Genomic DNA, 14,669 nt, shown 5'->3' with positions numbered 1-14,669 from the left:
CGCCCCATTGGAAACCGGCTTCCCTCCGGGGCCGGACACCAGTTCTCGGGGACGGGACCGTGCACAGCCTCCCCGGAATCGCCGGCTTTCTTGTGGAGCGTAAACTCAGTGCATTTTCCAGTCCAGGCGTCTGGTCTGGTGACCGGGGGCAGCTGGGATTTGAGAAGACGGGCAGGGCCTCCCCATGCCCGGGACGTCCTAAATGTCTCCGTGCCCGACGCCAACCGCCAGGGCGTTTTCTGGGTCTGGAGGTGGCGGTCCTGACGCCTCAAACTCAGGTAAAGGTTTAGAACGGTCACCGGCTCTCTAGGCTCTCTGAACCTCAGAGGGGACCCCGGGCTTACGTCCCCCCCTCCCCCCCTCCCCCCCAATCACAGAACGGTCACTCACCTTGTCCAGGTCGTACAGCACACCCTGAAATAAAACATAAAAACAATTAAAAGTTGTCTTCTGCAAAAACCGCCACCGACGTCAGCAGAGGGATTCGGGCTGCGGGCCTGCACGGCCGTGAAACAGGACCAGCCACACAGGTCTGCTGGGATTTCTGGCATTTGCTTTAAAAGAGTAAAAATCTGGGTTATTTTAAATACCAGTGAGAGTGCTTTTTCGTTTTTGTTAACCCTCATCCGAGGGTATTTTTCTATGGATTGTTTCTAGAGAGAGTGGAACGGAGCAGGCGAGACACACACACAGAGAGAGAGAGAGAGATTGAGAGAGAGAGAGAGAGAGGGAGAGAGAGATCTCCTTGATTGCCTCCCACACATGTCCTGACCCAAACCTGCAACCAAGGTACACGCCCTTAACCAGAATCGAACCCCTGGCCCTTCAGGCTGCAGGCTCACACTCTAACCACTGAGCCAAACCGGCCAGGGTGGGTCGGCTTTTCTGGAAGGTTCTTCTTTGTATCGATCTCCATCCAGTAGGAAAAGACACTTAGCCAACCCCGACCCCCCAAAAACAAAAACACCCCACAAAAAACAAACCTGCAAAAACCCACACCAGCAACCAACCAACACCCACGGGGTCAGCCCGGCGCGGCACCCACCAGGCGGGAGTTCCTCCTCATGTCCTTCAGCTGCCCCGCCAGCTTGTCCAGCTCCGTCTGGTGGACCTCCAGGTACTCGCTGCGAACACAGGAGGAGGCGACTGAACACGGCGGCCGCTGCGGATGGACGGGCCCGGCTCCCTCCGAGGGGGGCCTGGGCCTCACTGGACGGGCCCGGGTGCCGGCTCCCTCCGAGGGGGGCCTGGGCCTCACTGGACAGGACCCGGGTGCCGGCTCCCTCCGAGGGGGCCCTGGGCCTCACTGGTCGGGCCCGGGTGCCGGCTCCCTCCGAGGGGGGCCTGGGCCTCACTGGACGGGCCCGGCTCCCTCCGAGGGGGGCCTGGGCCTCACTGGACGGGACCCGGGTGCCGGCCTCCCTCCAAGGGGGGCCTGGGCCTCACTGGACGGGACCGGGTGCTGGCTTCCTCCGAGGGGAGGGCCTGAGCCTGGCCCCGGGGCAGCGTGTGGGGACGAGGGGCTGTTGTTCCCAATCTCTCCACAGGCTTAAGCTCTGGCGCTGCCTCCGGACGGTCCAGGTGGCCAAAGGGAGACCCCCAGGAGGTGAGGGCCGAACGAAACACCGGCGTGGAGGGGAGAGGTGGGGGGTGGGGGCAGGGATGGCGAGTGGGGGTGGCTGGGTCTGGCCCTCAGAGCTCTGTCTGGCTCCACACAGCGTGCCTGGGGTGGGGGATGTTCCAGAACCGTCTTCAGCCGGCGCTGAAGCGGACCTCCTGTGCACACGGCTACACGAAGCCAGGACTCCACGGGGCCAGTCACACACATGGCTCCTTCCCCTTCTCACTGACTGGGCATCACCCCGAACCCCAACAAATGTCCCATCTTTGGGGTTAATCTAAGGCTTCCTCGGTGATGGTGCAAGAATAAAACATCTACGCCCGCCTGGCATGGCTCAGGGGTTGAGCATTGACCTATGAACCCGGAGGTCAGAGTTCGATCCCGGTCAGGGCACAGGCCCAGGTTGCAGGCTCCATCCCCAGTGGGGGGCGTGCAGGAGGCAGCTGATCCATGATTCTCTCTCATCACTGATGTTTCTCTCTCTCCCTGTCTCCCTTCCGCTCTGCGGTCAGTAAAAATGTATTATTATTATTTTTTTTAAAAAAGAAAGAATAAAACATCTTCTACAGAAACGGACATTTTGAAGTGACCTCGTGAGCCTCGTTGCTCCCGTGGCCCCGCCCCCGGTGTCGGGGACAGAAAGGGGCCACAGAGGGGGGCGCACTTACTCGAGCCCGCCCTTCAGCGCCCGGTACACCTCCTCCACGCGGGCGGGCTGCGGCTCCTTCGGGGGGCTGCTGTTCTTGTGCCCCAGGTTGTGCATCTTCTTCAGCTTGGCCTGGGGCTTCTTGAGCGCAGACACATTCTCGATGAAGGAGTTACACCTGCGAGAGGGGGCAGAGCAGGAATGGCAGCTCGGGGGCGACCGGAAGGATTCTGCGGGAGAGATGCCTCCCGTCGTCTCCTGTTTGTGACCGTGTCTTTGGGGGAAGGCACGGCCCGGGCGGAAGGACGCCGAGGGGCCAGCCGACGCTGCGTTTCTCGGCGTTAGCGTAAGCGCTGAGGTCTGGGAGCGTCCTGGGCAGCGGCTTCCTCCAGTCAGGGGACACACGCTCCGAGGAAAGGCGTCCCCTGTAACCAGGACCCCACAGGGAACCAAGGCACCACGCCCCCCAGCGGAAATAAGAATCAGGCAGAAGAACATACACCGACTGAAAAAAAACACGTGCGTTAGCAACAGCAGGCATGAGCATCTCCTAGTTAGACTGGGTGTGAGCGACTGCCTTTGTGATAAAGCGCCGTAAGCAGGACACACGGCTGCCCCTGCGTGGTGTGAAGGCGCGGCACACAGGGCTGGGCTGACGGGGTTTTCTTAAGCTCCGTTTCCACGGAGGACGTTCGGCTTGGGTTTAACCTAAAGCCCGGTGTCCCTGTGAGCGGCAGGGAGGCGGCCAGGATCCAGCCACGCCACGCCTGGGTGCTTCTCCAAAGGAAACAAAAGCACTAGCTCACGGTGATTCACACGCCCCCGTGAGGACAGGGTGCGCGGGGGAGTGAGAGAATGGAGACGCTGCGATGGGCCTGCGTACGTACGATGGAGTCTGACTCATCGTGCCCTTTGGGACGTACTGAGGGACCCAGAGAGTGTCATGCCGAGGGAGAGAAGTCAGACGGGGAAAGACAAATGCCGAATGATGTAACTTCCAGGTGTAATGTAAACACACACACACACACACACACACACACACACTCAGCCCAGAGATGGAGAACAGCTTGGAGGTCGGTCACCAGAGGTGGTGGTGGGTGGTGAGCTAGAGAGGTGAAGGGGGTCAAAAGGAAAAAAAAAGGGGTGTGGGGAGGAAAGGTAGCAAACCAAACGTGTAAGAAAAGGACAACATAGGATGTTGCAATGGATAAGTGACCAGCCTTTCCTGTTTTGTACAAAAACATGCAATGTCCACCCGCCAACAGCCACAGGCGTGACCCAGGTATTCCCCAAAGGGAACAAGAAAGGGGAAAACCCTGAGCGGACCCCTGACCTCACGGGGGGGGGGACGGACGTGGAACACCGGAGGCGGTTTTTACAAAGCGCCCCCTGACGACGGAGGCGTGGGGACGGCGGGTCTGCGTAGCTCGGAGGGGACACACGGCTCAAACACAGGAAGCTTGGGTGATGTTTATATCAAAAGACCTAAAAATGGGGGGGGGGAGTAGGGAGAGCTACCCCCGAATACTCGTAGCTTTTCCTATATCTCCAGCCACCTCCTTTGCAGGAGAAAATCTGAGTGATGGAACAGAAACGTCACAGCCCGGCTGGTGTGGCTCAGTGGTTGAGCATTGACCTATGAGCCGGGAGGTGACGGTTCGATTCCCGGTCAGGGCACAGGCCCGGGTTGCAGGTTTGATCCCCAGTGGGGGGCGTGAAGGAGGTAGCAGATCCGTGATTTTCACCTTTGATATTTCTCTCTCTTTCCCTCCCTCTCTCTCTCTCTTTCTCTCTCCCTCTCCCTCTCCCTCTCCCTCCCTCCTTTCCTCTCTAAAATCAATTAACAAATACATATATTTTTTAACAAGAAAAGAATTCACAGTGCTCCATTGGGGTGGCTGACATATTTTCCAAGGCAGAAATGAAAGTCAGAGTGTGTCCATGTGCACGTGTGTGCGTTTACACGTGTGCGTGTATGTTTGCATGTGCGCGTGCATGCTCGCTTGCACGTGCCGAGGCCGGTGCACACATGCTCTGCTCAGCACCAGAGCTCGCTGCTCCTCAGCCGCACCCGGGGGAGCCCCAACTTGCCTGGACCGCCGCTCCTGCAGGCCGCTGAACCCCGCGAAGGACTGGCTCCGGATGATGCCATTGGGCCCTCCGGGCGAGAAGGACTGGGTCCCCACCAGCATGATCTCGGGGAGTCTGGCCGGCAGCCCTGGAAGAGGAGAGTCAGGGCAGGTTCAGACAGACAGCCCTACGCGTGTCAGCTGCCAGGCAGGTGCACGGGGGCAGGTGAGTCAGGAGCCTGCCGGCTGGGACCCGCCGCCCAGGCCTCCCTGAGCGGAGGGCGCCCTCAGGGGACGCAGAGGCTGGCCTGGGGGACAGGGACAGCCCAGAAACAAAGGCCCCCCATCATGGGCACCCGGTCTCCGGGGACTTGTTTTTTAAACAAGCTTCCACCACGCCTTCAGACCGACCTCCCCCTGGCTCCTTCCTCCACGACAGTGACTTCTCACTGCCCTGAAGAGGAAGCAGGCGCTCTCTCTTGTTTTTTCATATTACGTACATTTTTGGCTCTTATCCTTTTAATAATTTTTTTTAAAAATTGAGTTATGCCACCAAAACTGGTTTGGCTCAATGAATAGAGCGTCCGCCTGGGGACTGAAGGGTCCGGGGTTTGATCCCGGTCAAGGGCATGTACCTTGGTTGTGGGCACATCCCCAGTGGGGGGTGTGCAAGAGGCAGCTGATTGATGACTCTCTCTCATCGATGTTTCTAACTCTCTATCTCTCTCCCTTCCTGTCTGTACAAAATCAATAAAATATATTAAAAAATTGAGTTATGCTCAGCTGGTGTGGCTCAGTGGTTGAGCATCGACCTATGAACCAGGAGGTCATGGTTCGGTTTGATTCCCAGTGAGGGCGCAGGCCCGGGTTTTGGGCTCCATCCCCAGTGGGGGGCGTGCAGGAGGCAGCCGATCCATGATTCTCTCTCATCACGGATGTTTTTCTCTCTCCCCTTCTCCCTTCCTCTCTGAAATTAATAAAATGTGTGTGTGTGTGTGTGTGTGTTTTAATTGAGTTATTTACATCCAGTCTGTCGGTTGTGTAAGCACAAGCAGTCAGTCCCAGCACCCGAACATCCCCGTACCCATGTGGAGAGACTCCCGGTCCCAGCCAGCCATGGATGCTTTTAAAGCTTATTTTTCAAAATAAATGTTAAATTACACACACACACACACACCCACACACACCCACACACACCCACACCCCACAAACACGTTGTGATGTTTACTCCTTTCAACAGCAGCAGCAAAAGCACCGCGAGGCCACGCCAGCGCCCAGGCTGTCCGCCTCGCTTTCAAACCCCGTGTCGCAGGCTGCACCCAGCGGGACGCCCCGCACCGGGCGCCTTCAGAGAGGAGTGAGGGACACTCGGCTCTCTTCCTCCCCGGAGGGTCCTTGTGGGTGTTTTTTTTTTTTTTTAATCTTTTTATTGATATTTAGAGCCAGAGGAAGGGGGAGGGGGAGAGAGAAACATCAATGATGAGAGAGAATCACTGACCGGCTGCCTCCTGCACGCCCCCCACTGGGGACGGAGCCCACAGCCCGGGCCTGTGTTCCTACAGGGAACCGAACGAGCTCCCTCTAGGTTCATGGGTCGATGCTCAACCACTGAGCCACACCGGCCCGGCCTCCGCTGAAGTGTATTTGGAAGATAAGCTCCAGCTGCTGTGGAGACAGGAGCGCCCCCCAAAGAAAGCCGGACGGTGGAGGTGGCGATGAGAACCCCAGAGAAGAGAGAAGAAAGGGGAGAGGGAGCCGCAGCCAGAGGCGCACCCGCTCAGTGCCCCGCACCCGCTCAGTCCCCTGCACCCGCTCAGTCCCCGCACCGCTCAGTCCCCTGCACCCGCTCAGTGCCCCGCACCCGCTCAGTCCCCTGCACCCGCTCAGTCCCCTGCACCCGCTCAGTCCCCTGCACCCGCTCAGTCCCCCGCACCCGCTCAGTGCCCCGCACCCGCTCAGTGCCCTGCACCCGCTCAGTCCCCTGCACCCGCTCAGTCCCCTGCACCCGCTCAGTGCCCCGCACCCGCTCAGTCCCCTGCACCCGCTCAGTCCCCGCACCGCTCAGTCCCCTGCACCCGCTCAGTGCCCCGCACCCGCTCAGTCCCCCGCACCCGCTCAGTGCCCTGCACCCGCTCAGTCCCCTGCACCCGCTCAGTGCCCCGCACCAGCTCAGTGCCCTGCACCCGCTCAGTCCCCTGCACCCGCTCAGTCCCCTGCACCCGCTCAGTCCCCTGCACCCGCTCAGTGCCCCGCACCCGCTCAGTCCCCTGCACCCGCTCAGTCCCCTGCACCCGCTCAGTCCCCCGCACCCGCTCAGTCCCCTGCACCCGCTCAGTCCCCCGCACCTGCTCAGTCCCCTGCACCCGCTCAGTCCCCCGCACCCGCTCAGTGCCCTGCACCCGCTCAGTGCCCCGCACCCGCTCAGTCCCCTGCACCCGCTCAGTGCCCCGCACCCCGCTCAGTCCCCTGCACCCGCTCAGTGCCTGCACCCGCTCAGTCCCCTGCACCCGCTCAGTCCCCTGCACCCGCTCAGTGCCTGCACCCGCTCAGTCCCCTGCACCCGCTCAGTGCCCCGCACCCGCTCAGTCCCCCGCACCCGCTCAGTCCCCTGCACCCGCTCAGTCCCCTGCACCCCGCTCAGTGCCCCGCACCCCGTTCAGTCCCCGCACCCCGCTCAGTCCCCGCACCCGCTCAGTCCCCTGCACCCGCTCAGTCCCCTGCACCCGCTCAGTCCCCCGCACCCGCTCAGTCCCCTGCACCCGCTCAGTCCCCTGCACCCGCTCAGTCCCCCGCACCCGCTCAGTCCCCCGCACCCCTCTCAGTGCCCTGCACCGCTCAGTCCCCTGCACCCGCTCAGTCCCCCGCACCCGCTCAGTCCCCTGCACCCGCTCAGTCCCCTGCACCCGCTCAGTCCCCCGCACCCGCTCAGTCCCCCGCACCCGCTCAGTCCTCTGCACCCGCTCAGTCCCCTGCACCCGCTCAGTCCCCCGCACCCGCTCAGTGCCCTGCACCCGCTCAGTCCCCCGCACCCCTCTCAGTGCCCTGCACCGCTCAGTCCCCTGCACCCGCTCAGTCCCCTGCACCCGCTCAGTGCCCCGCACCCCGTTCAGTCCCCGCACCCGCTCAGTCCCCTGCACCCGCTCAGTGCCCCGCACCCGCTCAGTCCCCGCACCCGCTCAGTCCCCTGCACCCGCTCAGTCCCCCGCACCCGCTCAGTCCCCTGCACCCGCTCAGTCCCCTGCACCCGCTCAGTCCCCCGCACCCGCTCAGTCCCCTGCACCCGCTCAGTGCCCCGCACCCGCTCAGTGCCCCGCACCCGCTCAGTCCCCTGAACCCGCTCAGTCCCCTGCACCCGCTCAGTCCCCTGCACCCGCTCAGTGCCCCGCACCCGCTCAGTGCCCCGCACCCGCTCAGTCCCCTGCACCCGCTCAGTCCTCTGCACCCGCTCAGTCCCCTGAACCCGCTCAGTGCCTGCACCCGCTCAGTCCCCCGCACCCGCTCAGTCCCCTGCACCCGCTCAGTGCCCCGCACCCCTCTCAGTGCCCTGCACCCCACTCAGTGCCCCGCACCCCGCTCAGTCCCCCGCACCCCGCTCAGTCCCCTGCACCCCTCAGTCCCGTGCACCTGCTCAGCCACTTGCTCCCTGGGGTCCAGACTCACCAGTGTGGACCGACCCATGGCCACGCGCAGCCGCCCAGGCGGGGCCCCAGACAGTGCCCTGGGGTGCCCGGCAGGGACCTGTCTATCGCCCCGCCCAGACTCAGGGAAGCCGCGGGTACCCAGGGGGACAGGAGGAGAGGGAACACCGCTACTGGGATGTGCACCGGGGAGGCCGCCCGCACAGGGACGGGGTCCCCAGAGGCCGGACGCCAGCCCCTCCCCAAGGAAGAAGGGCCCGGATCCCAGCTTTCCTGCAGGTCCAGGCGCTGACTCACCGCGGGGCACTCACCAGCGCTTTGATCCGGGCGGGACGTGGGGGCACCCACTCCTAGGAGGTGGGGATGGGGCTTCTGCTTGGGACATTCTCAGGAATGTTCCCTCCCACCCCCACCCCAGAATCTGTGCTTAAAAAAATAATATATTTTTTTATTTACTTCAGAGAGGGAGAGGGAGAGAGAATCATGGATTTGCTGCCTCCTGCACACCCCTCACCCTTCCTTCCTAACCATGCATTCCCCCACTCCTCGCCCGCCGCATCCCCCTCTCCCCCCTCTCCCCCCCCCCCCCCCCCCCCCCCCACACACATCTGGTCCAGGAGCAGGAGTACAATTCCGTCTGGAAGAGGCCCGCAGGCCAGATGTAAATAGCCTGCTAAGGGCAATGAGTATTTGGGGCGAATCCTAAAAATAGGAGTCTGCTTATTACACAGCGGCAAGGTGCCTATTACGGACAGGCGACTAATGAGAGAGAGAGAGAGGGAGAGAGAGAGAGAGAGAGGGAGAGGGAGAGAGAGAGAGAGAGAGAGAGAGGGAGAGGGAGAGGGGAGGGGGAGAAACATCCAGGATAAGAGAGAATATGGATCAGCCGCGTCCTGCACGCCCCCTCCTGGGGATGGAGCCCACAACCCAAGCCTTAACCAGAATCGAACCTGGGACCCCTCCTGTTGAACCAACAGGACAAAGGTTGATGGATGTTTCTCTTTCCCTTCCCCTGTATATTTTTATTGATTTCAGAGAGGAACGGAGAGGGAGAGAGAGAAACATCAAAGGTGAGAGAGAATCATTGAGTGGCTGCCTCCTGCATGCTCCCTAATGGGGATCAAGCCCACAACCAGGGCCTGTGCCCTTGACCGGAATCGAACCCGAGACCCCTCAGTCCCCAGGCCAACGCTCTATCCACTGAGCCAAACCAGATAGGGCAAAGACACTGTGCCTGGCACGGTGTCCGCTGACCGCATGGAGGCAGGTAGGACCCGGGATCGGACTGTAAATACAGCCTGTGGGGTAGCTCACCGCAGAGGAAGGCGAGGACATTATCTGAAAGCTTTTCCGATTCAGCCTTCGGAATCGCGCGAACACCTATTTCCTACGGCGGTTAACTGGTTCCTGGCCTCCGAACCAGCAGGAGAATACAGCTCAGCCCGGCCGTGTGCATCGACCTATGACCCAGGAGGTCAGGGTTCGATTCCCGGTCAGGGCACATGGCAGGGTGGCGGGCTCGGTCCCCAGTGGCGGGCGTGCAGGAGGCAGCTGATGAATGATTCTCATCATTGAGGTTTCTCTCTCTGAAATCAATAAAAAAATATTTAAAAAAAGAAAATACAGCCCTGATCGGTTTGGCTCAGGGGACAGAGCATCGGCCTGTGAACTGAATGGTCCCGGGTTCGATTTCGGTCAAGGGCATGTACCTGGGTTGCGGGCACATCCCCAGTAGGGGGTGTGCAGGAGGCAGCTGATTGATGTTTCTAACTCTCTATCTCTCCCCCTTCCTCTCTATAAAAAATCAATAAAATAAAACAGAAATAAAAGACAGCTAGCACACAGACCCGATCGCGTGCGGGAGGAGCCATGAAGCTCTGGCCCCAGGGAGGGAACACGCAGGCTGTCCTTTCCCACTGGAGCTGCATTCGTCATTTCATTCCTGTTGTTATGACAACACTTTAAAAAGCAGCACTTGAAGCGCTCAGCATTCCGGCATCTTATTATAGACCAGCGCACAATACAGCACAGAGGGTGTGAGGCGCAGGCTGGCGGGGCCGTGCGCAGGGAGGGACCGGCCGCCTCGCCCCGGCCCCAGACTTGCTTTTTCTTTTCTTCTTTTTTCTTTTCTCTTCTAATATATTTTTATTGATTTGAGAAAGAAAGTGAGAGGGAGAGCGATAGAAACATCAATGACGAGAGAGAAGCATGGATCGGCTGCCTCCTGCACGGCCCCTCCTGGGGATGGAGCCTACAACCTGGGCCCGTGCCTTTGACTGGAATCGAACCTGGGACCCTTCAGTCCGCAGGCCGATGCTCTATCCACTGAGGCTAACCAGTTTTGGCTGAGCAGACATTTGTAAGAGCTGGTTTTCCATGGCGGGGTCAGTTAGCTATTCGGTGAGCACCTGCCGAGCTCGAACGCCCGGCTGCTGGGGGGCTGTCACTCACGCTGCGTGTTCTCAGACCGCATCGCCGACCGGGGGCTGACCACGCGCAGAGCGCGGACTGCAGGTGCAGCGTGCGAGCAAACGGGACACACAGAATCCGGACGTGAACTAGGCCACGGCTTCCGAGAACGACAGGAAGGAGAATGACAGGAACAAGAACGACAGGAACTCAGGCGTTGTGATCCGAGGAGGGAGGGGATTGTTTTTCAGCACCAAAAATACTGCACTGCCCCCTCCGCCCCCCGGGGCAGACGCCCTCCAGCTGCTCCGCCAGGGGTATGCGGGCGAGGAGACGGGGCGGCGGCGTGGACAGGTGGCTGGACACAGCCGGTCACTGCGCCCCCGCCCTCCGGCCGCCCCCTGGGTGACACCGTGCACAACTACTATTCGCAGGGAGAAGGGGCAGGGCCTGAACCCCAGTTACGCGAGCATGTGCCATCGTCAGCGAGAGCACGCTTCAGGTGAGCCCTGGATACGTCACCTGTCCCCTGAGACACCGTCACCCCCTCCCAGCTCTAACAAACAGGGGGCCTGAAGGTCCACAGTCTCAGAGATCGTCACAGTGTCTTTGTAGAAGGCAGAGAGCAGCCGGCCAGTGTGGCTCAGTGGTTAGGCGTGGACCTGTGAACCAGGAGGTCACAGTTTGATTCCCTGTCAGGGCACGTGCTCAGGGTGTGGGCTCCATCCTCGGTAGGGGGCGTGCAGGAGGAAGCTGGTCTAGGGTGTTCCTCTCTCATCGATGCTTCTATCTCTACCCCTCTCTCGTACCCTCTCTCAAAAGATCAATGAAAACATTTTTTTTTTAACAACCGCAATGGCTTCCGATGTGCCCAGAGGGCCTGGTCTCTTTCCACCAAACGTAGGGCCTATGTGCAGGCCTGGCTGGGTGGATCTGTTAGCCTCGTGGTCGGCAAACTGCGGCTCGAGAGCCACAGGCGGCTCTTTGGCCCCTTGAATGTGGCTCTTGCACAAAATACCAGGGCCCGGGCGAGTCTATTTTAAAGAAGTGGCGTTAGAAGTCTAAGTTTAAAAAATGTGGCTCTCCAAAGAAATTTCAGCCATTGTGCTGTGGATGTTTGGCTCTGTTGGCTAATGAGTTTGCCGACTGCTGGGTCAGACCGTGACGAAGGGAGACCAGCTCTTCCACGGAAAACCACACGCACCCATACCCTGCCCTCCAGCGCCGGGGAGCGGGGAGCGGGCAGCGGGTGCCGGTGGCCTCTCCTGGCCGAGGCTGCTTCGTCCCTCAGTGGGGACGGAGCCAAAAAAAAAAAAAAAAAAAAAAAAAAAGACGTCTGGAAAATATCTTAATGTGAAGAAACCCACGTTGAGGATCTAAAAAAAAACCCCAACCCAAAGGCAGCCCTTAAAAAGGAAGCACCACGTGCCACTTCCACCCGCGCTGGGCCAAAGGCCACCGTGACCCAGTCCCGGCGGCTGTGAGGGAGGTCCTGGGGGCCGGGGGAGCCGGGGGAGCCGGCCTGCCCTCCCACGTCATTGCCGGAGGTTTCCACGCCAAGCGCTGGCGCCAGGGAGCGCTGGGAGGAAACGCCAGACTCCGGCTCTGGGGACCCTGACCTCCAGCCCGAGGGAGGGGGTGACGGACAGGGTGGGAGGGGGTGACGGACAGGATGGGAGGGGGTGACGGGCGGGGTGGGAGGGGGTGACGGGCGGGGTGGGAGGGGGTGACGGACAGGATGGGAGGGGGTGACGGGCAGGGTGGGGGGGGTGACGGACAGGATGGGAGGGGGTGACGGGCGGGATGGGAGGGGGTGACGGGCGGGGTGGGAGGGGGTGACGGGCGGGGTGGGAGGGGGTGACGGGCGGGGTGGGAGGGGGTGACGGGCGGGGTGGGGGGGGGTGACGGACAGGATGGGAGGGGGTGACGGACAGGATGGGAGGGGGTGACGGGCGGGGTGGGAGGGGGTGACGGGCGGGGTGGGAGGGGGTGACGGGCAGGGTGGGGACAAACCTCACTCTGCTCCCCAGGATGGCATAGGTTTTGCTGGAGGACACTTGAGTGGCACCCTGGGCGGAGGGCAGGTGGGGCGAGGACACCTCCATGCCAGCCTCTCGCAGCCTCACACATGACCTTGGACAAACCTCACACGTGACCTTGGACAAACCCCACACGTGACCTTAGACAAACCCCACATGTGACCTTAGACAAACCCCACACGTGACCTTAGACAAACCTCACACGTGACCTTGGACAAACCCCACACGTGACCTTGGACAAGCTTCATGCCGTGACCTTGGATAGACAGTTGACTTTTGGCGTGTGGAGCGCACCTGGGAAATGCGGCCCCCCCCACCGGAGTGGCCTGGTACCAGGGGAAGAGGGGCAGCCTGTTGGCAAACCAGAGCCGCCAGCCCTGTGAAGACCCCGGTCCTTGCCCGCCCACAGGCCTTTGCAATGCCCCAGCCCGGATTACCTGTGCCTGCCCACTGGCACACCCTTTTGCCTACTTCCCATGTGATCTGTGTCCTTTTACCCAGTGTGAGCAGCTGACTTTGGGGGGGGGGGGGCAGATTGCTGAGGGTGACCCACGGATTGACGGTTCCAGGAAGCTGTCCCTGAGGCCGGGCTCCTCCTCGCGGGAGGCACGCCGTGCCCTTTGCGTCCATCTGTGTTGCTTTTGTGTTTGCAAAGGGCCCTCCCCCTCCCGGCCCGGCCCCCGCCCTCCGCCCCCCGCCGTCCTCCTCGGGGGACAAGGACGGAGGAGGCGCCGGAGAAGGGCGCCATTGTTCCTCGGCGGCTCCGGACAGGGTGCGGGAGGAGGAAGAGTCGCCTCCGGGCCCAAAGGTGAGCCGTGGCGCCAACCCCCAGGGACGCGTGGCACAGAGGACAGGCGCTCGGCGACGGCCTGTCTCACCGCCTCCGCCGCCGCCGTCACTGACAGCCCAAGGTCATCTCGGTCCCCGCAGACCTTCCTCGCTGCCCCCGGCTCGCCCTCCTTCAGCGTCGACGGGAAGCGAGGCCACAGGCTGTGCCTGGTGGATGCCCAGCCCCACGGACACAGCGAGGGACAGCCCAGGACCCCGTGCCCACAGGGGGCGCCGATCCTCCTGGTCTTCGGTCAGGACAGCCTCGCTCAGGCCCCCGGGAGAAACGAAATCGCCGGCCACCCACTCAGCCTCTCCCCTGCCTCCGACGTCCCTGCCCGGTGACTGTTGTCCAATGCATCCCTGAAACAGGAGCACTTCCGGGGAAATGGGTGCCATCAATGATTACACTGCAGCCCGGCCGGCGTGGCGCAGCGATCGAGCATCGACCTATGACCCAGGAGGTCAGGGTTCAATTCCCGGTGAGGGCACAGGCCCTGGTTGTGGGCTCCATCCCCAGTGTGGGGCGTGCAGGAGGCAGCCCGTCCGTGATTCTCTCTCCTCATTGATTCTCTCTCCCCCGCTCCTCCCTCCCTTCCTCTCTGAAACCAATAAACGCACATTAAAAAGTAACGCACAGGTGAAGAGCAAGTGGTGTCCACACTGGGCCGTGGTCCTCCGGAGAGCCTGAGAAAACCGGGGATGAAAAAACATCTCCTGTTTTTTAGGGCCGGTTTCCAGCCAACGCGGGATGAGCGCACTCTGACCCAAAAGCCGTGGCCGCCCAACCGAGCGGAAGGACATGCGGCCGTTTGGCGCGAATTCATTCCCGACGCACGTGCCCGGGGCGCAGGCACGGCTGGCGCCCTCACAGGCCCGTGGGGCGCGGGGCGGCTGCCCTGTTCGGGGGGATGCGTGAGAGCGGCGTGAGCATGCGGGTTTGAAGGTGGAGAGGGATGAGCAGGAGCAGCCGCGTCCCCGGCTCCTGGCGGCACGGCCACGGCGAGGGGCTGGCTCTCCTGACAGCTGCGCGGCCCCGCCCTCCTCTCGGCTGGCCCTTGGGGGCCCGGTGACGTGACACCGTGACGTGACGAGCTGCCGGCCTGTCAGTGCCTCCTCCCCCAGCCCCAGCCCCCCATCCCCTTGCCTCCTTGTCTGCATTCAGCTGTATTCTTTTCCGGTCCACTGGCCACAAACACACGCTGTCTGTCTCCTCCCTCCCGCCCGAGGCGTTCTGCTCGGCGGATGAACGTAACCTTGGGGAGGGAACTGTCCCGGGCAGGCTCCCCGCACCCCCCCCCCCAACCCCCCCACCCCCGCTGGGGAAGCCCCGGTGGAGAGTCAGGTCTGACCCGGCAGGCCTGGCTCCGCAGTTGAGCGTCAACCTATATGAGCCAGGAGGCCACGGTTCGATTCCCG

The 14,669-nt window shown here is 61.7% G+C and overlaps 1 protein-coding gene across 4 annotated transcripts in view; it reads right to left on the bottom strand.

Annotated features, from left to right (window-relative positions):
- RIPOR2 (RHO family interacting cell polarization regulator 2) overlaps window positions 1-14,669 on the bottom strand; it is a 64,640-nt gene that overhangs the window by 33,765 nt on the left and 16,206 nt on the right. For all 4 annotated transcript variants that reach the window (XM_036452883.2, XM_045586806.1, XM_036452885.2 and 1 more), the window contains exons 2-5: window positions 4,359-4,485; window positions 2,290-2,445; window positions 1,046-1,124; window positions 391-414 (exon numbers count right to left, since the gene is read on the bottom strand). In XM_036452883.2, coding sequence (XP_036308776.1) covers window positions 391-414; window positions 1,046-1,124; window positions 2,290-2,445; window positions 4,359-4,459 — 360 coding nt within the window. In that variant the 5' untranslated portion in view covers window positions 4,460-4,485. The remainder of the gene's footprint in view (window positions 1-390; window positions 415-1,045; window positions 1,125-2,289; window positions 2,446-4,358; window positions 4,486-14,669) is intronic.

Source organism: Pipistrellus kuhlii, unplaced genomic scaffold (assembly GCF_014108245.1).
Source record: "Pipistrellus kuhlii isolate mPipKuh1 unplaced genomic scaffold, mPipKuh1.p scaffold_m20_p_24, whole genome shotgun sequence".
In the NCBI taxonomy this organism is placed as follows: Eukaryota; Metazoa; Chordata; class Mammalia; order Chiroptera; family Vespertilionidae; genus Pipistrellus; species Pipistrellus kuhlii.
The sequence above is the reverse complement of the archived record's forward strand: the minus strand, read 5'-3'. Positions and strand labels throughout refer to the sequence as shown.